At 38.4% G+C, this 24,278-nt stretch overlaps 1 protein-coding gene and 1 long non-coding RNA gene across 2 annotated transcripts; both read right to left on the bottom strand.

Moving 5' to 3' along the window:
* Positions 1–21,319: 21,319 nt before the first annotated feature.
* On the bottom strand, positions 21,320–22,463 carry LOC124274448. The gene is made up of 2 exons (XR_006897948.1): positions 21,551–22,463; positions 21,320–21,518 (listed from the first exon to the last, which is right to left on the bottom strand). It is a non-coding gene; the product is annotated as an uncharacterized LOC124274448 (long non-coding RNA).
* A 170-nt stretch (positions 22,464–22,633) lies between these two features.
* Positions 22,634–24,114, bottom strand: LOC124274449 (dnaJ homolog subfamily C member 17-like). The gene is given in 2 exon segments (XM_046709813.1): positions 22,634–23,339; positions 23,341–24,114. Coding segments are annotated over 2 exon segments (1,005 nt in total). The 5' UTR covers positions 23,989–24,114; the 3' UTR covers positions 22,634–22,982.
* Positions 24,115–24,278: the final 164 nt, after the last annotated feature.

Here is a 24,278-nt window from a genome sequence, read left to right as displayed (position 1 = left end):
TGCAACTAATTGACGTCATCTTCGTCACTCACGACTGGTGATGTCATGTCTATGGTGAGTGTTGTCGCTACCTTTTTCTTTCGTCTATCATCGATAGATGCAAGTCTGTTTAGGCGTTGTGCAAGTTTCTGAAAATGGCAGGTAATAACGAATTACTAGGTTATTTTGATAAATTACACAAACATCAATCAACGAGAAACTGACAATGCCAAGGATGATTTAAAATGAGTAATCCAAAAGGAAGTTTGAATAAAGAGAACTAAATTGAACAATCACACTTTGCACTAGTTTTCTCAAAACTCAAATTATGCAATTCATCACACTTCATTGACCGAATGAAATATCTTATTTTCTAAAGAGGACACACAATCTATACAAAATTTGCTCTGAAGTTACATGCTTCCCAGTCCAGAGGTAGTAATACGTTATATATATATATATATATATATATATATATAACATTTATTGCATTTTCTATACAGTAATAATGATACTAGTAATAGATTTTCATCAAATTGCTATATTCAATCTCTTACGGTTCGTATTGAGCCCATTTCTGGTGTCCCCGCCGTGATGTTGCTGGAATATTGCTAAAAGCGGCGTAAAACCAAACTCAGTCAGTCAGTCGTATTGTTGAAGGCACAAGTATATTCACCCAGTAGTGACTGTATGTTTACACCATTAAGTCTTTGAGGTGTATGTAGAAGTGAATAATGCAAGACATGAATGTTTACGGATGTCAACGTCTTTATTATGTAAAACATAATAAAGGAGTTGACATCCATAAACTTGTCTCTACACTATTAATTTGAAATTATTTACTATTTATAATGAAAGTCACTACAGATAGGTCAAAATTACCTTCACATGTTACTGCTTCACTGCTTACCATCCTTGATCATTTGTTATACAGTCTCCAGATTCATCATCAGCTTCGCTGAAAAAAACAACAATAACACGTTACTTTTCTTTGCATTTCCCCATTCATTCATTCGAGTTTTAAAAAACCCTTAAACCTGCAGCGACATTTATACCAACAAGCAAACTACAGATTTATCACTTTAGGTTATGCAATCAGTAAGTGAAGGCCTGACATAAACATCCTGATGAATGAAGTTTATGTGACATAACCTTGGAGTAATTACGGTGTAAATTGAGTAAAAGGGTGCAGGCTAAAACGGAACCACAGCAAAACGGCACCTGGCGAAAACGGCACCATTTGGACATAACGGAACCTCGACTTGGCGAAAACGGCTACAAATCTTATGGCGAAAACGGCACAAACTAAAATCTTATGGGGAAAACTAGTTTGTTATAAGATAATCGGATTGCAGATAATAAATACATCTACTATTATGTCGGAACTATCAAAATTTAAGAACAAGGATGTATTTTTATATTCAGGATACGATGTGAAAACTACTTTATACGGTAACGGCGCATTGAATAACTCAACTATTAGTGATATTCTGAACTCATTACAACAGTTCATTTCTAAAAGTAACCGCTTACAGTAATTATCAAATCTACGTATATATTCAATGTAAGGCAAATTTTATATATTTGATTTTCTGCCGCTGCTCATTTCGTTGCTAGGCATATCCAACACTATACCGAACATATTTATTATTCAATCATTTATCTGTTATTTTGTCACAGTATTTTTCTTTTGTTGTCAAATTATTTCAATTATGTATCCAGCTATTGGAACAATGTAATGGAGTTGCGTCTATATAAGCCACTAATAAAAATAAATATGTTTGTTAGTTTTTTGGTTTTATGGGTTTTTTTTTTCTTTTTTGGGTATACATAACATAATAACTTTTCTGAATATACATAACATATATTATGCAAGCTTAATGATGTTTCATTTTTCATATTTTACCATTTTTATTAGACATTTCCTGAAATTGTGTCACTGCCGTTACGAAATTTGTAACATCATTTTGAAAAGAAAAAATCCAAAGATAATATTTATTTCATGTACATATATATTAAAATATCTAGTTTTACAATATAACATGGAGTTTTGAAATTGTATATTTATTGCTTATGAAAAGACTAAAAATTCAAATGCCACATCTGTGACATTAGCCACAGGAGTTGTGACACATGAACATTGAGTAAAATTGGGTGGTGTAAAGTAAATATAAAAAATATAGTTTCCCTACTTTTGTTACTGTAAAGTGTAGAAAAATATTGTGATAAGTTAGTTACCATAATTTTTTTTTTTTTGACTTGAGAATGACTCATATGTTGATATAATCTTGCTAATGCTATAATGAAATGAAATAAAACATGAGTCAACGTCTTACTTTGTTTTATATATGGTGCCGTTTTAGCCCAGAAATCAGTAGCCGTTTTCGCTAATATGGTGCCGTTTTCGCCACACAAATTTGGTGCCGTTCTGCTGTGGTGCCGTTTTAGCTATAACCCATTGTAAAATCAAGGGGTCACTTTGACTGCAATTTCACACAGGTGTTAAGTTAAGATTTATTTGGTCCAATTTGAAATCATGATTAAGTTACCGGTTATTCAAATCCATTTGCAAATGTAACTTTAGTATGGTTCATTTTGTGAAAATGTATCTAGGGAAGCATAATAATAAAATATTCAAAGTGAAATTATGTCTATGTTTCGTAGTACCATAAACACATACCTTCAGTAAGAGAGGGTGATCTTTTCCTCCAGGAGTAGTCGTGACACATGTTTCCTCACAACAGCCTTAATGAATAAAACAAATCCATTAATATATAATCTATTTGCTATATTTTTCAAAATTGTAGTATATTTTAGATAGACTTATTTTACTTCACCAACCTTAGTTCGAGCAAAACAGTTTATACAGTCATGGGACTTAAATATACGTCCATCGGCAAAATTCTCATAGACTTGCATGCTATTTTAGTGTAGCTGTGTAATTTTCATTAATTCAGTTTTCCATATTTGGTTGTCAAATTTTGCAGGTTGTTAGGAAATCATCTTGGTCACAGATACATAATTTTCCACATTGTAGTTACATGAGCAACATATATATAAACATTGCGTATTCTTTCCCCATAGACCGCCATGTTAAAAATTGCCATAACCATGACACGCACTGAAGTGAAAATAAAACGGAAATTATGTCTTTGTAGCTAAGACGATTCATGACCCATGTGCAAAATATGAACAATATCAAACGGATATGAAATAAATTCAAGACATATTTCTTGCTGCACCAAATTAACATGTAAGTCGAATAATGCATAGTGACGAATACCTATGGCCAGTGGCTGTAATTCGATAGATTAGCTTGTTTACCAATCCAGATTTCTGTAGGTAAAGTAAATAATTCATTAAACGTTATTTGACAACAAAATAAATTGGTCTTACCTGACAGGGTCGTGGTACTGCGAGTTTTCACAGCCATTTCCATCTTTCTTTTCCAGGTAGCGAATTCTCTCTTCCAGTGCTTTGAGGGAAACTGAGGCGGCTATGAAAATGGCGTCTCGCAAAGACTCACGGGAAAAACACTTTGTTGTTGTTTTTTAATCTAAATCTAGCATTACAGTTTGACAATATCTTTCCGCGTTATACAACAAAATAAACATACACTATACACCTAAAATGTCAGCTGTGTGTTTTTATAATTATTTAGGTAGTCTCGCGTGGACGTGATCCGGTCGCCATTGTTTTATTCGTTTACATTGCCGACATCAAAGGGACTGTGAAAGGTGGAAATGAGCAGATTGAATGTGAGTACCCAAAGTGACAACAGTGGGCTGTTATGGGCTTAAGGGTCTTTTCATCGGATTATGGGCACTAATTGCTCCTCCTCAGTGTCAAGCATCAACATGTAGGCCTAGAGATAATTAACAGTGAATAAATCTGAAAACATATTCACGTTACTTTAATAGTCCTGGGTGCCGTTCCACTAACCGATTTTAGGCCGATTGTAGCCGGTCCCGATCTTACGATCCGATCCAAGCTTAGATCGAGACTCTTTCGTGCGAGAGATAGAGGAATGGGAGGCACGAGTTATCTCCCTTTGCATAGTCTAGCAAATGATGGAAGTAGTTTACGAACCAACTGAATGAGTGAGTGAGTTTAGATTTACGCCGCACTCAGCAATAGTCCAGCTATATGGCGGCGCTCTGTAAATAACCTAACTTAGATGCATAGCGTTCACTAACATGAGCGTTCATGTTAGTGAACGCTATGTATCTTAGCTATAAATAATCGAGTCTGGACCAGACAACCCAGTGATCAACAGCATGAGGATCGATCTGCGCAGTTGGGAACCGATTACATGTGTCAACCAAGTCAGCGAGCCTGACCATCCGATCCCGTTAGTGGCCTCTTACGACAAGCATGGGTTATTGAAGTTCAATATTCTAACCCGGGCCTTCATTGGTATTTTTCCAACCATGTGTAAACGTGGAGAAAAACCTAGAGCAAAATATTAGGGTAGTGAGCACCTTGGTTTCAGGTGCAAGTGCGTGTGAACGCTGGGTATCAGGCATAATATAATAATAATAAATGCATATTTATAGTGCGCCTATTCCACATCCTGGGGCATGCTCAAAGCGCCATGTACAGATAATTTACACGAGAGTATTTACAGCCGAGATTATAAGTAATAAACTTAGAACAGGTTTTAAGTCTGGACTTTAAAATGTCAATTGTGTCAGAGCTTTTAATATGTGCCTGAATAACACGCGGCCTGCCTTTAGAATCCCCACCAAATATGCGCAGTGAAATCAAACATATTTGTATCTTTTGCTTCAGAACATTGTTCACTTCACAGCTGTCCCATGACGTTGCAATATTGTTGTACAAATGTGTCACACCGACTCGCTCGGTTGTGTTCCCATGACGACAGAGGTCAGACTGGCCTGACATTTGTAAGGCTTCAGTGCAGTGTTTGTTTACATCACAGAAATATACAAATTCATTTCATGGGGATTTTAGGGGACGCTCACGGTGAAATGCTCGCTCTTATTTTCACATAGAATAGGAAAGCCACCATTTTGGTTTCTCTACGATTGATTTTAGCTATCCTAAGTTGGTCATGAGCAACTTAGACTTTGAATCTTAACTTTACGATTGACTTGGGTAAGATTGGTTAGTGGAACGGTATGCCGATCGTAACGTCACGCTAAGATTGGGATTTTAGGGGTTTACGATTGGCGTAGGGCTAAGATCGGTTAGTGGAACGGCACCCTGATCGAGCTTCATGAGTCCTACTCGTGAGAACTTGTGTTAGTGACAAATAGGTGATTTTTCAAAACCCTGTCAGGAGTAGGCAATATACGAAAATATTTTTGCTGGACGTAAAACTTCATCATGTAAGTAATTTACCCATTGAGATCCAAGCATGCAAGTGTATTAGACATGCTTATATCATGTTCATTCTTTTCAGTTCTACACCTAGATATACTATTCCCATGTATTATAAGTTAAATTATCTAATTTTTGCAGTATATATTGCTAGTTTATATGTAATGTCAGCTCAATATATCTAAGTGAGTGAGTTTAGTATTACGCCGCACTCAGCAATATTCCAGCTATATGGCGGTATTTATCCAATTATACCAGTTCATCTATTTTATCATTTTATAACCATTAAATCAATTATTACATATACTTTACACTCATAGCTTTGTGTAATAATTTGTGTAATCAATTATTAAACCTCTTAGCCTTACAATGCATTGACACAAGTCACGTATAACATTTCTAAAAAGAATCATTGTTTCAATTTACCGATACCTTTTGTGGATCTAGGGACTTGTTGGAGATTGACAAGAGGCTTGGCATGGTAATCATTTATAGTTACACCCTACCATGCTCCTAATTGCATTAAAGGAAATCTTAAAACAATATTTTTTTATTCATCAGCATTTAGTCAAAAACAAGTAAACACTAAATCGATACACAGAATAAATTTCTTTATCTTTGTGAAAATATAATCACTCAAAATGTAACAGTGCGTGGATTCCAGTGTAATTTTAAGTTGATATGTTTTCAGTTCAAAGAAGAAGACCAGTTTTCTGTCCGCACTGCCAGTCGCTTGTTTCAAGGAAACAAGGAATCCGTCTGGAATGGACGGCAGTTTCTCATCAGGTTAGTCGTCAAAGATACTTCACTTCATAGGTTTCACTTAACGACTTCAGTTTGATCTGTCCCTTTGTTATCCATCGTATATCAATAATGAATATATTTAATTATTGTATATCAAATATGTAACTGTAACTGTAAGTGAATAAGTTGTGTTACACATTTTACAGTTTTAAATTAAAGTAAAGGTCACATTAAAAAAATATTTTTTTGTTATTATATTGCTGTGAATGTTTCTTTAGAGGGTTGATAAAACTAAGAAATGCCCACGATTTTTCATTCATGGGAAATGTTAGGTTTTGTATGCTTTTCTCAGTAGAGTTGGTCCTTTCAATTTGAAATGAACAAGATCACATGTATAATAAGGTGTTACATTCAGTGTTTAAACATGATTCGTATCTATTTAAAATATGTATGTACCGTTTTACCTATTCTTAGATTTCAATTGGCGATTTGGTAGTAGATGTTACCTTGAATATGAGTACAGTAACAGTAATAAATATTACCACAATTTGCTTCAGAATACTGGGTTGGCTACTATTTTCTGGTACCAATCAATCAAATAAGTGACATGTCCAATGGAACATACAATATACATGTATACTACAGATCTTTCCTTTGTGATTGTGAAAAAAATCTTTTGGGTACATCTACAAATTAGTCGTTCTAATTTTATAATTTCATTGTGATCAGATATACCACTGTGCATGTTTTGAATATGTATACATGTGTTACTTTGGCTGTTTTTGTAGTTTTACTAAGCATTGTATGTATTGTATTTGCAGGATGATGCAGAGTCTGTGTGGGACGATGAGCATGGCAACGATGTTGTGCCAGACATCAACCAGGACTCTTCATATTCACCCACAGATCTTAAGTAGAGCATACACCATCTGTTTGCGGTTGTGGACTGGTTCAAGCCTTGTTGTAATCAACTTGGTTATATTTCCCCTTTCTCTGTGTGGCAAAACAAATGTCTCAACTCAGGCTCTGCTTCATATGTACCAGATCAGAGGATTGCTGTCAGCTCAGTATGAGTGCAATAGAAGCTTCATGATTGTCAGCACGTTGCCAAGTCTTTACTATGTGAGATTGTTAGTGTGTATATGTTAAGATACATTGAGGCAGCTTCAAATGTACACTTCATGTATATGGGCCCATGACCTTTCATACAATAAACATTTGAATTTGAATTTAAAATCTGTTTAATAAATACCACAGCAAGTATGTTATGCCTGCACTAGTAGACATCATTTCATCATATGCATAAAATGTTGTAGGGTTTTGACATATTTGTATTTGCATATTCATACAGAAGTTGTGTTCTCCAATGCTGAAGATTCCCTCTTGATGTGGCTTCTCTCATACATACATACATACACACACACACACACACACACACACACACACACACACACACACACACACACACACACACACACACACACACACACACACACACACACACACACACACACACACACACACACACACACACACACACACACACACACACACACACACACACACACATACATACATACATTTATTGGTTCTCTTTGAAATGTGAGCTATTCAAAATAATGAAACAGATGAATCATATCAGTGACTGTGTTACTGTGTCTGTTGTTTTCGTGTACAATGTAATAAATGGTACATTCACAAGTTATGCAGAATGGTAGTGAGTTACAAAGTCACATCGGCAGCCATATCGTGAAAGTCGTAAATCTAAATTTGTAAATGTGTACATGAAATAAAAACAAACTTATATACCTACCTGTCTTCTAAGGACAGTAAAATAACTAGTCTATCACAAATGTACACTAAAAACTGGCATGTAACCATAAACACTTTAACGGTACAGTATAAAAATGGGCTATAGATTGCCAACACCTGAAGGTTGATCAACATACTAGGGACTACGGAACGAACGTACAGTACTTTTGCTTCCTGCATGGACCCTAGCTGGATTCTGTATATAGAAATTATCTTGCAAATGTAACAGTAAGTAAATATTGTCCCCCAATGGAACAGCACAAAGTTAAGTTTGCCATTTCATCTAAGCTGAAACCAACAGAAACCTAGCGGAAACCTACATTACCCAGTATTCAATAGGTTTCCCGCAATAGCGAAACTAAGTCATTTTGCTATGAATGTTTCAGCGAACTGAAACTAAATGGAAACTAATGATAGTTTCAGTTGTAGAAACTTGACTAGATTTGTTAGTTTCAGTTTTGTAAACTATGCGGAAACTCGCATTGTCTGTTTCCGGATACTGAAACCTAGCGGAAACCTACATTACCCAGTATTAATTAGGTTTCCGCAAGAACGAAAACTAAGTTATTTTTGCTGTGATGAAGTTGACGTTGTCGGCTAGGACATTATTATACCGACAGCCGCCATATATCTGGAATATCAAGTCAAAACATTGATTACACAACAGTCTCGTTACCTGCTGACTGGGTTCCGTCCTATTGCGCAACTTAGTACAATAACCAGTCCAGAAGTTTGAGACCAACTCATTCAACTGGATATCAATATCAGTGAGTGAGTGAGTGAGTTTGGTTTTACGCCGCTTTGTGCAATAATCCAGCAATATCAGGGCGGGGACACCACAAATGGGCTTCACACATTGTGCCCATGTGGGGAATCGAACCGGATCTTCGGCGTGACGAGCGAACGCTTTAACCACTAGGCTACCCCGGCGCCCCTATATATAAATATTAATCAGTATTTTTTATACATCTAATCACGTGTATATTGCAACAATACGCTCCTTCTAATCCTTGGGGTGGTGGGGTAGCCTACTGGTTAAAGCGTTGGCTCGTCACGCCGAAGACCCGGGTTCGATTCCCTACATGGGCACAATGTGTTAAGCCCATTTCTGTGTCCCCGCCGTGATATTGCTGGAATATTGAATAAAAGCGGCGTAAAAACTAAACTCAGTCAGTCTAATCCTTGCAAACCCGTCGTGCAGCGTGCTTTGTCGTACAGCGCGCTCTGACAAACGGAAATCTGCAAATCGTGGAAACCTCAAAACGAGGCTCGGCCGCTAGAAAAGTTTGGCGGTCTGGTACGGACTTGATATTATATCATTCACAATGTACGGTACTAAAATACACTTAATTAAAGCAAAGAATACATAACAGGTGTAACCAGTGAGCCAAATGAATTGTGAATCATTGTACGACCTCTTCATACAGGTGCAGTCTGTGACGTATGCTGCCTAAACCTCCAATAAAATATAGATATACGATTTTATTAAACTTTAAAATTGAAATGTATTTGTAAATACAATTTTCTTATGAAACAAGGAATTCGAATTCAGTGTAACCATAGTTGTTTGTAGTGTGTCTTTTCTCACTTTCACACGAGAAAATTCGGATCGGCTGAAAAGTAGGTCATTGTCTGAATTGGTTAATGAGACTCATGTTTCGGTTTGGCGCAGTGCGGCGTTACACAGTAAACAAATTAATCAATAATAACAAAGAAAAGTTAATTAATATGCAGCACTTCCAAACAGTCTATTCAACAGAATTACAAATATTGAAATGTCGGTACACGTCTACTTTCAACACCTGTTGCAATATTTCATCAAAAGCAAAAACATATAATATAGTGGATATAATATTGCGGTTTGCCATATGGGAGGAAGTTTTGGGCTGTACATGTGCATGTATTCTACATAGACTCCTACAATATGTAGTCATAATTCCACAGAACAAGAATAGTTTGCATTATATCCCAGAACCTTTCGTCATCGTACCTTTTGATTTGATTTTTATACACTTTTACACATTTTGAAAATGATGATTTATGATTTATTGAAAATAATGTTAGTAACAATCTTGTCCGTTAATTAATCTTTGTAAAGGGGAATAGAGATACTGCCTTGGTGCTTCCCAAACTGGTAAAACGAATATTTCACAACTGGTAAAAAGTAATATGGCGTACTTCTATTCTGTCTTGTGTTCGTGTTTATCAACATGAGGATTAAACCAACAACAAACTAGATGAGGTTTTTTTATACTACCCATCAAAAGTTTAGACTCACTTTAAGCACTTACTACATGAATTTCTCCACTAACTTCCGGGAACTAACTGCAAACCGTATGCAGATGAATTGCACGAGGATCATGCATCAAATTGCTGAAAAGCATGTGCAAATATCGTGCATGTGAACAGCTGCGTTTTGGTGTAAAGTTTTGTTAAGAATTCGCCAATTTTCACTGAGTTTCATCATTTACTGAACTCAGGACAATAATCTTTTCAACGTTACAAATTTGTTTTACGATACATCAGTTCATGTGTAAACAGTACCTTTAAACAGTAGGGTATATTTTGCAAAATCTAGTTTAGAACAGTTGACTGAAGTACGTGGCTACATTTACACTGGTGAGTCTAAACTTTTGATGGGTATACGTATACATTTCAGCCTATGGAATCATTTGGGAGGCCAGGGTTGTTCTACACGGCACCCAACCGTTGAAGGACAGGGTATATAATGGTTAACAAGTCCGCCCGTGCGTACCTCAATCCTTTGTTGGTTTTGTTGCTTTTCACCTTAACCTTTCTTTTTACCTACGAGTGAAGAAAACTTTCTTTATGAAAAAGACGTCTGTGGGGATGCTCTGTTTCACCTCACAACCACAATGAACAAAAGTAGGTTACAACGGCGTCGGTTCGCGTGACGGTGGATACCTTTCGAACCTTCTGAAGAGCTTACTGAAAGCCGAGCTCATTGAATGATCAGGGGCGACATGATAGTTCACTGGGTGAAGCATAGACTAGCTCTTAGTCTCTGAATATATATAATCTTAGAAGATAAAAGCAACTCCTTTTAAATTGAAAAGGAGTCCGGGTGCGGAGGCAGATTCAGAAACAGAGGAAATCTAGACTTGCTTCATTTAGGGGTTTAGCATTGCAGAAACGGCCCGGCAGAAGGAAAATAACGCAGTTCGGGGGCTGTGAGACAGACTAGTTGTAGCATTTCAGGGAGTGGACACTTCATTTACTGAAGAGTGAGTTTAGCTTTCCGCCGCTTTTAGCAATATTCCAGCAATATCACGGCGGGGACGCCAGAAATGGGCTGCATTGTACCCATGTGGGGAATCGAACCCGGGCCCTCGGCATGATGAGCGAACGCTTTAACCACTAGGCAACCCCACCGCCCCAACTGAAGAGAGAGAGGTGCCTGTAGTCAGTATATATTTTATGAAGATAAGCGCTTGTGTGAAGACCATATACTTTCACCGTGGATATCTAGGCCGAATCGGTATATGTTCACAACCACAGGTGTGTGTCACGCTTAGAACTGACTGACTGACTGAGTTTGGTTTTACGCCGCTTTTAGCAATATTTCAGCAACATCACGGTGGGGGACACCAGAAATGGGCTTCACACATTGTACCCATGTGGGGATTCGAACCCGGGTCTTCGGCGTGACGAGCCAACGCTTTAACCACTAGGCTACCCCACCGCCCCGTCACGCTTAGAAACAGCGTTAGAAAGACATATAGGTATATAGACCCGACCGTAGTACTATATAAAAGGATAGTACTAGGGTAGGGTCTATATACCTATATGTCTTTCTAACGCTGTATCTAAAACACGCCCTAATGCTAACAACGACAAACAACGTACAAGTAGTCTGTTCAAAACACTTAAGTTAGAAATAGCTTTCTGCTTTCAACATGTCTCGACGGCTTTGTACACGCTGTCGAGATCATTGCGATGTACACGTTCACGCACGCACGCACTCACTTGCTCATAGAGTCAATCACTGGATTGTCTGGTCCAGTCCGATTATTTACAGACCACCGCGTTAAGAGCTGTAACACTGAGGCGCTAAACAACAAACCAACCAAACACTCACCCCACCCAGGGTCTGTAGAGTCGGAACGCTTGTGAATACTTTCGCACCAGAAATCATTGTCTGTCAAATACGAACACTGGGGCTGAAAATAACCTAGTCAATATTAATCAAATACAAAACCCGACCAACCATTGCTAAATCACAATATGTCGTGAAATAGCCCTAATAGTGCCGTATGCAGTATCACTGCACTTGCCAATACAGGCGGCAGCTGTGCCTGAAACGTACAGTAGTATAGCCTTGCCCCAAGGCGTACAGGACTTTATTTACACTCCGGTCGTTCTGCGGCTTTAGAGGCTCATGCTTACATCATTATTATGTACAGCTTATTTGTGTTAAATACCTGTATGATAGACCAAATGGTAATATAATTATGCTTATCGCTTGGTTGCAAGAATACATTAAGTCTGTACATGCATTTAACCAGTTAAATGAACTATGTTACACTCATGCGTTATTATTTTTCCTTTTCGGGCGATGCTGAAAAAGAGACATTATTATTGTGCAAAATATTGCTGTTTTCATAATTTTTCCTAGTTTGTTAGAGTGACACGGATGGTTCATTTGGTGCATGTTCGGGCTCTACAATAACAGTTGTTTATATATTTTTTTCCTTCGAGGGCCAAGGTAGGGCAAATAAACAGTAATTCGTCTCAAATATCGTTTGCATAACATAACAAACATAATCTTTCCTATGGGAGTGTTTTACTCCATCGTCCTGTTTCAGCTGGAAGGTAATGGTTTGATTGGAAGGTAATGGTTTGAGTGGAAGGTAATGGTTTGATTGGAAGGTAATGGTTTGAGTGGAAGGTAATGGTTTGAGTGGAAGATAAAGGTTCGATCGGATGGTGTGATGGTTTGAGTGGAAGGTAATGATTTGAGTGGAAGGTAATGGTTTGAGTGGAAGGTAATGGTTTGAGCGAAAGGTAATTGTTTGAGTGGAAGGTGATGGTTTGAGTGGAAGGTAATGGTTTGAGCGAAAGGTAATGGTTTGAGTGGAAGGTGATGGTTTGAGTGGAAGATAAATGGTTTGAGTGGAAGGTAATGGTTTGAGTGGAAGATAATGGTTTGAGTGGAAGGTAATGGTTTGAGTGGAAGATAATGGTTTGAGTGGAAGGTAATGGTTTGAGTGGAAGGTGATGGTTTGAGTGGAAGGTAATGGTTTGAGTGGAAGGTAATGGTTTGAGTGGAAGATAATGGTTTGAGTGGAAGGTAATGGTTTGAGTGGAAGGTAATGGTTTGAGTGGAAGTAAATGATTTGAGTGGAGGTAGTGGTGGTTTGAGTGGAAGGTAATGGTTTGAGTGGAAGGTAATGGTTTGAGTGGAAGGTAATGGTTTGAGTGGAAGGTAATGGTTTGAGTGGAAGGTAATGGTTGAGTGGAAGGTAATGGTTTAGGTGGAAGGTAATGGCTTGAGTGGAAGGTAATGGTTTGAGTGGAAGGTAATGGTTTGAGTGGAAGGTAATGGTTTGAGTGGGAAGGTAGTGGTTTGAGTTGGAAGGTAATGGTTTGAGTGGAAGGTAATGGTTTGAGTGGAAGGTAATGGTTTGAGTGGAAGGTAATGGTTTGACTTGAGTGGAAGGTAATGGTTTGAGTTGAAGGTAATGGTTTGAGTGGAAGGTAATGGTTTGAGTGATGGTTTGAGGGAAGATTAAATGGTTTGAGTAAGGTAATGGTTTGAGTGGAAGGTAATGGTTTGAGTTGGAAGGTAATGGTTTGAGTGGAAGGTAATGGTTTTGAGTGGAAGGTAATGGTTTGAGTGGAAGGTAATGGTTTGAGTGGGAAGATAATGGTTTTGAGTGGGAAGGTAATGGTTTGAGTGGAAGGTAATGGTTTGAGTGGAAGGTAATGGTTTTGGAGTGGAAGGTAATGGTTTGAGTGGAAGGTAATGGTTTGAGTGGAAGGTAATGGTTTGAGTGGAAGGTAATGGTAAAAGTGGTTTGAGTGGAAGGTAATGGTTTGAGTGGAAGGTAATGGTTTGAGTGGAAGGTAATGGTTTGGAGTGGAAGGTAATGGTTTGAGTGGAAGGTAATGGTTTGAGTGGAAGGTAATGGTTTGAGTGGGAAGGTAATGGTTTGAGTGGAAGGTAATGGTTTGAGTGGAAGGTAATGGTTTGAGTGGAAGGTAATGGTTTGAGTGGAAAGGTTTGAGTGGAGTGGAAGGTAATGGTTTGAGTGGAAGGTAATGGTTTGAGTGGAAGGTAATGGTTTGAGTGGAAGGTAATGGTTTGAGTGGAAGGTAATGGTTTGAGTGGAAGGTAATGGTTTGAGTGGAAGGTAATGGTTTGAGTGGAAGGTGATGGTTTGAGTGGAAGGTAATGGTTTGAGTGGAAGGTAATGGTTTGAGTGGAAGGTAATGGTTTTGAGTGGAAGGTAATGGTTTGAGTGGAAGGTAATGGTTTGAGTGGAAGGGTAATGGTAGTGGGAAAGTAATGGTTTGGAGTGGAAGGTAATGGTTTGAGTGGAAGGTAATGGTTTGAGTGGAAGGTAATGGTTTGAGTGGAAGGTGATGGTTTGAGTGGAAGGTGATGGTTTGAGTGGAAGGTGGAAGGTTTGATGGAAGGTAATGGTTTGAGTGGAAGGTGATGGTTTGAGTGGAAGGTAATTGTTTGAGTGGAAGGTAATGGTTTGAGTGGAAGGTAATGGTTCGAGCGGAAGGTAATTTTTTGAGTGGAAGGTGATGGTTTGTGTGGAATTTAATGGCTTGAGTGGAAGGTAATGGTTTGAGTGGAAGGTAATGACTTGAGTGGAAGATAATGGTTTGAGTGGAAGATAATGGTTTGAGGTTCTGAAATTGAGTAATCCCTTCACTGATCTGTAAGGCTGTACTGATCGATAACTCCACAGATGTATGCTAACCATAACCCTACATGCAAGAATCTAGTTACGCGAACAGCACATCGTATGACGAATGATTTTCATAAGGAAACCACATCATCATCACCATCTTATCTTTTTATGTAATCTAGGAATTATGATTTCAGCTAAGAAGTATTGCTTTAGAGACTTGTGAATGTCTAGTAATGTATCGCTATGTCCAGAGCTAGTTTTCAATAAATGAAATGATGAAATGCAATCCTGGGTGGCAATGATGGAGCGATTATGCGTGTGTTTGATGTGCGTGCGGTGTGTGTTTGATGTGTGTCCGATGTATGTTTGATGTGCGTCCGATGTGTTTGATGTGCGTCCGATGTGTTTGATGTGTGTCTGATGTGTTTGATGTCTGTTTGATGTGTGTCCGATGTGTGTTTGATGTGCGTTTGATGTGTGTTTGATGTGTGTCCGATGTGTGTGTGTGTGTCGGTGGGGCGGGGCGGGGATGTTATGCATGTATGATACGCGCGCGCGTGCGTGTGTGTGTGGTATGCATGCGTGATGTGTGTGTGTTTGCGTGTGGTATGCATGTGTGATGTGCGTGTGTATTTTTGTGTGTGTCCGTCAGTCATGCTCACTGATATATAACCTGCCAATTAACACCGACAACGACTAGGCTTTCCCATTTACTCTCTTCGCCCAGCCGGATACAACAACATACATGTACTTGCCTGTACGCCTACTGACCCCTGGGTTGTTCCAACACGTTGGCAGCAGCACACTTGACAATACGATGTCGCGCTGCTTCAAAGGGTGATCTAGCACGGCTGAGCGTTTTCTAAAGCAAGGGATAATGCAGCGTATGTAACCATGGTAACGCTGCGTCCACGTTCGAATATCAGCTTACAGGCACCTTATTGGGTCGGCGATAACTAATGATGTGATGATTACCAATGGGAGGTAACTCGCGAGTGACCTGACCGAGAGATCAGGCACGAGCCATGAAAACACGTAATCGATTCATCTGTTGCTGTTGTTTGGATATTCCCTGGCGGTCTGAGTGACCTATAATTTTATATACAAACGCTTATACTCTTAATATATATAATTTTGATAGTAACACAGAAACCCATTTAAATTGAAAAGAAACCTCAGTGAGATAGGAGATTCAGAACCTGAACCTCTAGACTTCTAAGGCAGTATCAGTCGGGAATGAGAAGTTCTGAGGCCTATTGGAGACTTGACCACATTTAAAGAAATAGCAACTGAGTCAATAAAATAACATTTATGTGATAAATAGGCAGGAACGAGCCAGGGAACTAATAGTTTGTTTTGGGGTTGTTGCTTTTAACACCGCCCTCCAGCTATATGGCGGCGGTCTGTAAATAACTTGAGGGCTTTGAAACAAATCGTGGGGCGGTGGGGTAACCTAGTGGTTAAAAGCGTTCGCTCGTCACGCCGAAGACCCGGGTTCGAATCCCCACATGGGTACATTGTGTGAAGCTCATTTCTGGTGTCCCCCCGCCGTGATATTGCTGGAATATTGCTAAAAGCGGCGTAAAACAAAACTCACTCACTCACTTACTGAAACAAATCGTATCGAAGATCAGAATGATAAGGGCAGTTAACTAATAAATTGACTTCGTTTTCGACAGCCTGACCACTACAGTGACGACAAAGCCTGTCTGCCAGTGGCGTCTTAGTTCCACCACGTTCTAGTTCTAATGGAAGTGTACCACAGCGTAGTTTACCTAGAACGCTACGGTGCCATCTGGGCAGTATAGAAGTTATGCATGGTTCTGGAGTAACAGTGTACTTAAACTGACTATATGTGCGTAGCTTATTACCGTTAGGATTACCCTGGTCATTCCACAATTCCCGTAGCCACTCATGATGATCTAACAACTGTACATGTTGAAATGACAAAGTCAGTTCACAACTAGACATGTGTAGCAGATCTCGCACTTGGAGATACTGTTGACCTTAGAGTGAGTGAGTGAGTTTAGTTTTACGCCGCACCCAGCAATATTTCAGCTATATGGCGGCGGACTGTAAATAATCGAGTCTGGACCAGACAATCTAGTGATCAACAGCATGAGCATCGATCTGCGCAATTGGGAACCGATGACATATGTCAACCAAGCCAGCGAGCCTGACCACCCGATCCCGTTAGTCGCCTCTTATGACAAGCATGGGTTACTGAAGACCAGAGGACAGAAAGCAACTGTGCTCCGTCAACAGCTGCAATACTGACAGACAGACACAATATTTTATCATTGTGTCACGTGAATGTACACATGAATTAAAATGACAGTGGTAAAAGAGCATAAAACATACAACCCGAATCTTCACGGGTCGCTTGCCTTCAGATATCGGGCCGATAAATAAAACAAGTAACCAACCATACGTGTGATTTACTGTTAGAATGGATTGAAAAATTAAAAATGGGTCATGTGCTTATTATTACGATGCAAACTCTCTTGGGATTGTATCTTTGTAATTTGCGTGGCTATTTCTATTTCAATAGTGTACATATTCACAGTTTGAACCTCTCTGCTGACATATCTGGAAGTCTCATCTTGGGGAATCTTAACCAGCATAGAGACAACTGGTTTAGAGCATGATGAAGCTCCGTAGGCGGGAGCTTATTTGAGGCTCTGTCTCGCAGTTGATAGATGTGTAATATAGGTCTAAATTAAACACTTGCAACGCAACTTTGACGGTGACAAGGAACACTTTGGATGTGTAAAGCGTACTATAAACCAGTGTATGAAATAAGCCAAAAACCCAGCCAGACATTTGGGCTGGTAACTTCAAAAACTTACAGCCCAGAAGAGATTTAACCAGTCCTTCTTATATACTAAATAGAGAGTGCCATTGGACATGTTATCTGAATAAAAAAAATTCACCCGTCCATCGGGCCGGGTTAGCTGTACTTAGACCGTCCGACAGAAATCTAGCCCGTCTCGGGCGGTCGGACGGGCCTTATTTCATACACTGTATGAACTTTGTCCTCTTACGTACAGTGAAAATGTTAAGTGACATCCCTGTCAAACAAGATACAACCTGTTAATCTCTCATAAATGTGCGTTACAGCAATACACGAAGCCCTTGTTTCTCCCACACACACTTTGTGTAACATGTAAGGATCAGCGCTGTATTGGGGGTACTTTCCTAACTTACGCTCGGTTAACAAAAATATTTAATCAAATACTACAAAAAGTTGTAAACTAAACCTATTTGCGAGTGAATGTAAAACACTTTCACCTTATTTGTGGGAGGTTGGGTGGGGTAGCTTAAAGTACTGTCGGAAATGCTAGAAAAATGCTTTTTAGCCTTAATATCTTTAGAAAGGTGATAAATGTATTATGTTGTCAATATATCAACTCACCTATAGTGTACCTAATTTTTATTTCAATTGATTTAACATTCCCATGCATTTAAAGGGCAGTTTACAGGAGAGAATTTGGTACCAAAACAGCAACTTAAGATTTTTTCAGAGTTCAACAACAGAAATCTGAAATAGTCTTTACATTTATGCTAATAATACAGGTGGTGTAAAAATATAAATTAACGTTTTTCTTAAACAAATAAATGTTGAATGTTTGTGTTACTTTACTTAATTATCGTTTCTTTATTGAAGAAATATTAATATAAATGTTAAGTCTTTATAAATAAGTTTCCGTCATGCATGCACATCTTTATCACAGCGTCCACTATGGCCAACTATTTGCAGACGATTGTTGCAAAGGTTTATAAGATTTTGTGCTTGAAAAAGGCAGAGGTAAACCTTTCATTAGTATAGAAATGGTTTATTACAGAGCTTGTAGAGCTCGTGGTTTGTCTTACCAACAAGTTTACAATATTGTAAACAAATCAGACAAGACAGTTCCGGGACGTAAAGCCATCCTTGACAACTCTGACAAGGGAGTACTTAGACGGGCGGTATACAAACTTTATGAGAAGAAGAATATATATATTCTAAAGAAGCTACACCAGTGACTTCGTTAAATATTTGGCCAATGTTCACAACTAGATTAAACTGACCGAATTACATCCATATTTTTGCAATGAAATATACTGTTGACATGCAAAACATTTATTAAAACGTTGCACATTTCTACAATCAATCGATAAGATAACACAAGTGATAGGATTCTTTCCAATGTACAGTAATTCGTATGTTTATTTCACAACAAACACACATACACAAATGATCCCTTACATAACCAATACGTATACTATACGTACACATATTCAACATTTTGAAGAAAACATCTATTGAGATGACCCCTCGCCCGAGCGTGTGCTCAGGTGTCAATTTCACCTGTCGATACCGTGCATGCTGATGACGTAACACAGGCAGTTAATGTTTGTATCAAATAACGTCCCACTACACCTAATTTTTCTAAGTTTTTGGTATTTTCATCAGTAAAATCACATTTTAGGGCATGTCTCAAAATTTATTCCCTCGTGATATTTGTTATTTAAGTAACTGTAATACCTCTGAATTTTAAATATAAGTCAAAAAGCAATTTTCTAGCATTTCCGACAGTACTTTAGTGGTTAAAACGTTAATTAGCACGTCACGCCGAAAAGACGGGTTCGATTTCGAAAATGGGTACACTGTGTGAAGCCCATTTCTGGTGTCCCCACGCCGTGATATTGCTGGAGAATTGCTAAAAGCGGCGTAAAACCATACTCACTCACCGGTTCAGGAGACAGTGTCAAGATTGAGCCGGACGTTTCCCGAGCAGACGACGTACTAAGGGAGGTAACTCCAATTTCTTTCCGGGCGGGCTGACACGATACCCCATTCAAAATGACACGAGTGGAATATGTCTTGGTTAATAAACTTTTTATTGAATTCTATTTTTTGCTCTGTTCAACACGCGAGATGCTTCTTTCCACTCATTGTAGACCAACGCTTAATCTCTGAAAATATATTTGTGACTGAAATAAAGAACTTCATTTAAACTGAAAAGGAGCCCCAATGAGGTGGGAGATTCTAGACTTGCTTCATTTAGGGCGTTTACATGTTGCAGTAAGGGCTTGTTGGAAGGGAAATTATATGGTTCATGGACAGACTACATTGTTTGGGAAGTGAATTGGCTGTAACTCTAGGAGTGTTTCTGTACATCATGCGTGTTTATTTTCAATGGCATTTTATAGTGATATACTTTTTTTTCTTTATTCTTGTTAGTATTTGAAAAACAAAAAGCTAAAACTACAAAAACTATACCAAATTAAAGTATATTAGTTTCAAACTTTAAATAAATGAAAATTTGAATTAGTCAAAACCCATGCCAATTCTGCACTTTAAAAACAAAATAATATCTAGTATTTTAAAATTAATCTCAAATCAAAGCAACTTGTGCAAACATAATTACATAATGTAATTGTCATGATTATATTTTTAAGTGGATGAATCCAAACTATTCTGCTAATGTCTAGTGGAGCAGTGTATTTCCCAAGACTCTTTCTTCGCCTGACCATTCTCCAGTTACAGATGAAGTGAAATGCGATTGAACATCAGGTTCAAGGTTATTATGCTTGTATGGTTCAAGGTTATTATGCTTGTACGGTTCAAGGTTATTATGCTTGTACGGTTCAAGGTTATTATGCTTGTACGGTTCAAGGTTATTATGCTTGTACGGTTCAAGGTTATTATGCTTGTATGGTTCAAGGTTATTATGCTTGTATGGTTCAAGGTTATTATGCTTGTACGGGTCAAGGTTATTATGCTTGTATAGTTAAGTTACAAAGTTAAAGCACTCTTTCTGTCCTTCTGTGCCTGCTATGTGTGTGTTTTGTGTTGGGGAAGAGAGGTTGGTACATCCAGTAATATGCTTAATTCCAAGCGTCATGTTGGGAAATCTGGAAAGATGCTCTACGCACTGGACCATCCAGGTACAGAGGCCAACAGAGAGCACCGTAGTCCTGAATAGATCAATAATAAATTGATTGTAATCGTAAACCCCAACACAAAACTCATATGGGCAATAATGAGTGAGTGAGTGAGTTTGGTTTTACGCCGCGTTTAGCAATATTCCAGCAACATCACGGCTGGGGACACCAGAAATGGGCTTCATACAATGTTCCCATGTGGGAATTCGAACCCGGGTCCTCGGCGTGACGAGCCAACGCTTTAACCACTAGGCTACCCCACCGCCCCTGGGCAATAATGGGATACATTCATAACATGGTACAAACAAAACATGGTACAAACAAAACATGCACCGATTAATACCATGATAATCAAGGATACTTCCTGTTGAGGCCCGTGTGCAACTGTCATTGCATTTTTGTGAGTCAGACAACTGCATCAGTTATTTATGTCTTGATTGAACAAACACAACAATAAGAAACATACTTTCTAAAATTTCATTTCATTTTTTATGAACATCAGTCTCTGGACTAATCGCTCCAGTACTAGTCACTGTGAATTAGCATGATGAACTTGTTAAATCACAAACTGGTTTAGAAAAATATTATTCTAGCATGCAAAGAAGTTTATTATAACACACAGCCATTTATTACTTTTTATTGCTAAATTGGCAACAAGTGGACCAGTTTACATTCTGACAGGAAGATGTCTAAAACATATTACCTAAATGATGACTGCATGCAGCATATAAATTTTAATTCAGCATGTAACTTCACATGCCATGTGAACCTCCTTGATCGTTATGTGATGTACTTTTCATGGATTTATGCAAGTTTCAAAATCTGCTGTACTCCTGGTCAGCATGACCATGGACACTCTAGACCATGTCCAGTGAAGCATTGTAAGTCTCGCCCATCAAATAGTGGAACACATATTGCTGGGGTGCCCCTGGTTTCCCAACATTTCTTAAACCAACAAAATCAGCCAGGCATAGGACAATAGAAGGATTAGTATGGGCACACACTTGGTAGGGGTGTCAGGTTGGACTGCTTAATTTGCGTCAAACTGAAATGTGTTCACCAAACTTGATGTATATCTATCAAAGATTGTTAGAAGGTATTACTTTACAAGAAAGCTTAACAATAACAACATAGCTTTATGCAATTCACGAAAAGGAATTCTCAAATGCATTCATATTTAGGTGAAATGCATCTTTTTTCAAAAGATTTATATAGTCCTATTTTCGACCACGCCGAAATAAACCAATAACAGTGATTTAGATGGCCAAAAGAAAGGTTAAAATAAAATTATGGGATGTGATTGATGTTGAATGATGTGATTGATGTTGAATGATGTTGATTGATGTTGAATGATGATACAGTGTCAGAGATGTAATACACAACTACTTAACAATCCACTCCGATTTGTTATGTTTGAGTCACCATCTCCAAAATGTCACCCCTACAATAAATGTGAGTGTGTCCCACAGTTCTTAATCCTCTAATCCCTCTGTTTACTTAAGTTTCCAAATGTTGGGAAACCAGGAGTACACCCATATTGCTAAGGTGATCACCACTCCAACACTTTGACATAGGCTTATGAATTATGTTGCGCGAAGATACCTTGGTGTAACAGGGTGGTGGAGAATTACCACTGGGGGTGGTTCGATTAATTGAAATAATCGAAGATTGGTCGCAGTGACTAAACGACCAAGCAATCGATCATGTTTTCTCATAATCGAACACAAACAATTCTAGAACACTTGTTTTCATTAACAGTATTTTTCACTAGGTTGGTTTTGTCTGTTACATTTCATAAGCACTACAAGCTCGTTCCAAGTCATCATTGAATTTATCTTAAAGACTCTAAGAAATTTATGTTCCTCCATACTAGTCATCCTTTAAAGATGTGAAATTTTGCCCCAAAGAACTACATTTTTTTCCTTATTTTTTTGTGCATTAACACATTTCATAAATGACGCTAACCAATTATTTTCAATGATTGATCGGTTGTAATGAACCAATCATCGATTATGAGATTTTAACCATTTCTTAACACTAATTACCACTGGTATTGCTTGGAACATACACATCCTGACCATGTACAGTACACAAAGTGGGATCAACATGACAAAATCTACACCAATCTTTTCTCTCTTTACCATGTTTACATGTTGAACTTTCCTTCGTTAATCATGTTAATCTCATTGTTATGACTGTTCCAACAATAAGTGTCTTCCTCTGTTGATCATTCACTTCATGATGTTCTGACTATAATGATAATGATGATAATATAAAGATAACACATCATGATTCTTCATCTTCTTTTTGCATCTGTTCAATAAGTCTCTTCCTCTCCTCTGCTTGCCGCATCTTCATTAAAACTAGGCTTTCAAAATCTCTCTCATGGCTCGTTTTGGGTATAAAACTTGTTTGCTTAGGTTTTTCTGGAACTGCGGTGAAAGAAACACTGTCACTTTCTGTGGGAAATGAAGGCATTTGAGGACTTGCATCACTATGTGACAGACTCACAGTCTCATAAGTCGGTGTTTCTGGTTTACCAGATAACCATTTGAGAGTTAAAGGATTCTCCTGTAAACCTCTTTCACTCTTAAAAGCCATATCTGCTGCTCTGGGAGATTTATATTCAACTATGGCACGTCCTATTCTTGGTCCCTGAAATAACAAGAGCACTCACTTCTCCATATTTTCCTAACATAGCACGTAACATTCCATGTGAATATCCACCATTGCTATCATCACGCTTCTCTGCTGACCATGTGACTTTCAGTTTGGGTGAAACAGTTGAAATTTCTTCCTCTTTATTCGCTTTCGTGTTTTTCTGTATATTTTTTATGGCTTCTTCTCTATCCTTTTTTAACTGTTCCTTTAAATATTCCTGCTCTTGTTCAAGAAGTGAAGAGCCCTGTTTTCTTAGTCTTTCAATTTCAGCTTCTAAATTTCTCTGAGCCCGGAAATCGTCTGCTTTCTGGTCTTGAGACGCTCGTTCCCTCGCTTCCAAATCTTCTTTGAACTTTTTTCTCTTGCTGTCAAGTACTTTGTGACGTTCCTCGGCCGCTTTCTTGGCTTTTCTCGTCTTATCATAAGCAGCTCTTGCTGCAACATCAGAGAGGATCTCGAGAGCTTTAGAAAGTCTCTGAAACTCATTGGCCGCATCTGGATTGTCCGGATTTTTATCAGGGTGACATTTCAAGGCTGCTTTTCTGTAGGCCTTCACCAATTCTTTTTCGGTGGCATCTTCTCCAACTCCAAGCAAACGATACAGATCTGTTTTGTTCAAATCAAGCGCCATGTTTTCTTGCTATCAGTATAAAAGCGCACTACTGTCTCTGCGAGTTGTAGACGATAGTTACACACACGTCCAAAACTGTACCGAAACGTATATTTCCCGGAAGTTCTAATTTCCTTTGTTTCACATACCCGAGAGTGCATAAAGGGAGATAATTGACTCACTCGCGAACTTATGTGGATATTTTTAGACAAGGGTTAGGTACATGTAATACCTTGCGAGTAAAAACTCTAAGTGCTTCTTGTTAACGATTTCGATGTTTCTTTCGAAACAAAAACAGCAAACCGCTTTTG

This window comes from Haliotis rubra, unplaced genomic scaffold (assembly GCF_003918875.1).
Source record: "Haliotis rubra isolate DU_JTF1 unplaced genomic scaffold, ASM391887v1 Scf1908, whole genome shotgun sequence".
Taxonomy (NCBI): Eukaryota; Metazoa; Mollusca; class Gastropoda; order Lepetellida; family Haliotidae; genus Haliotis; species Haliotis rubra.
Note: the sequence above shows the minus strand (reverse complement) of the source record. Positions and strands in the feature narration are given on the sequence as shown.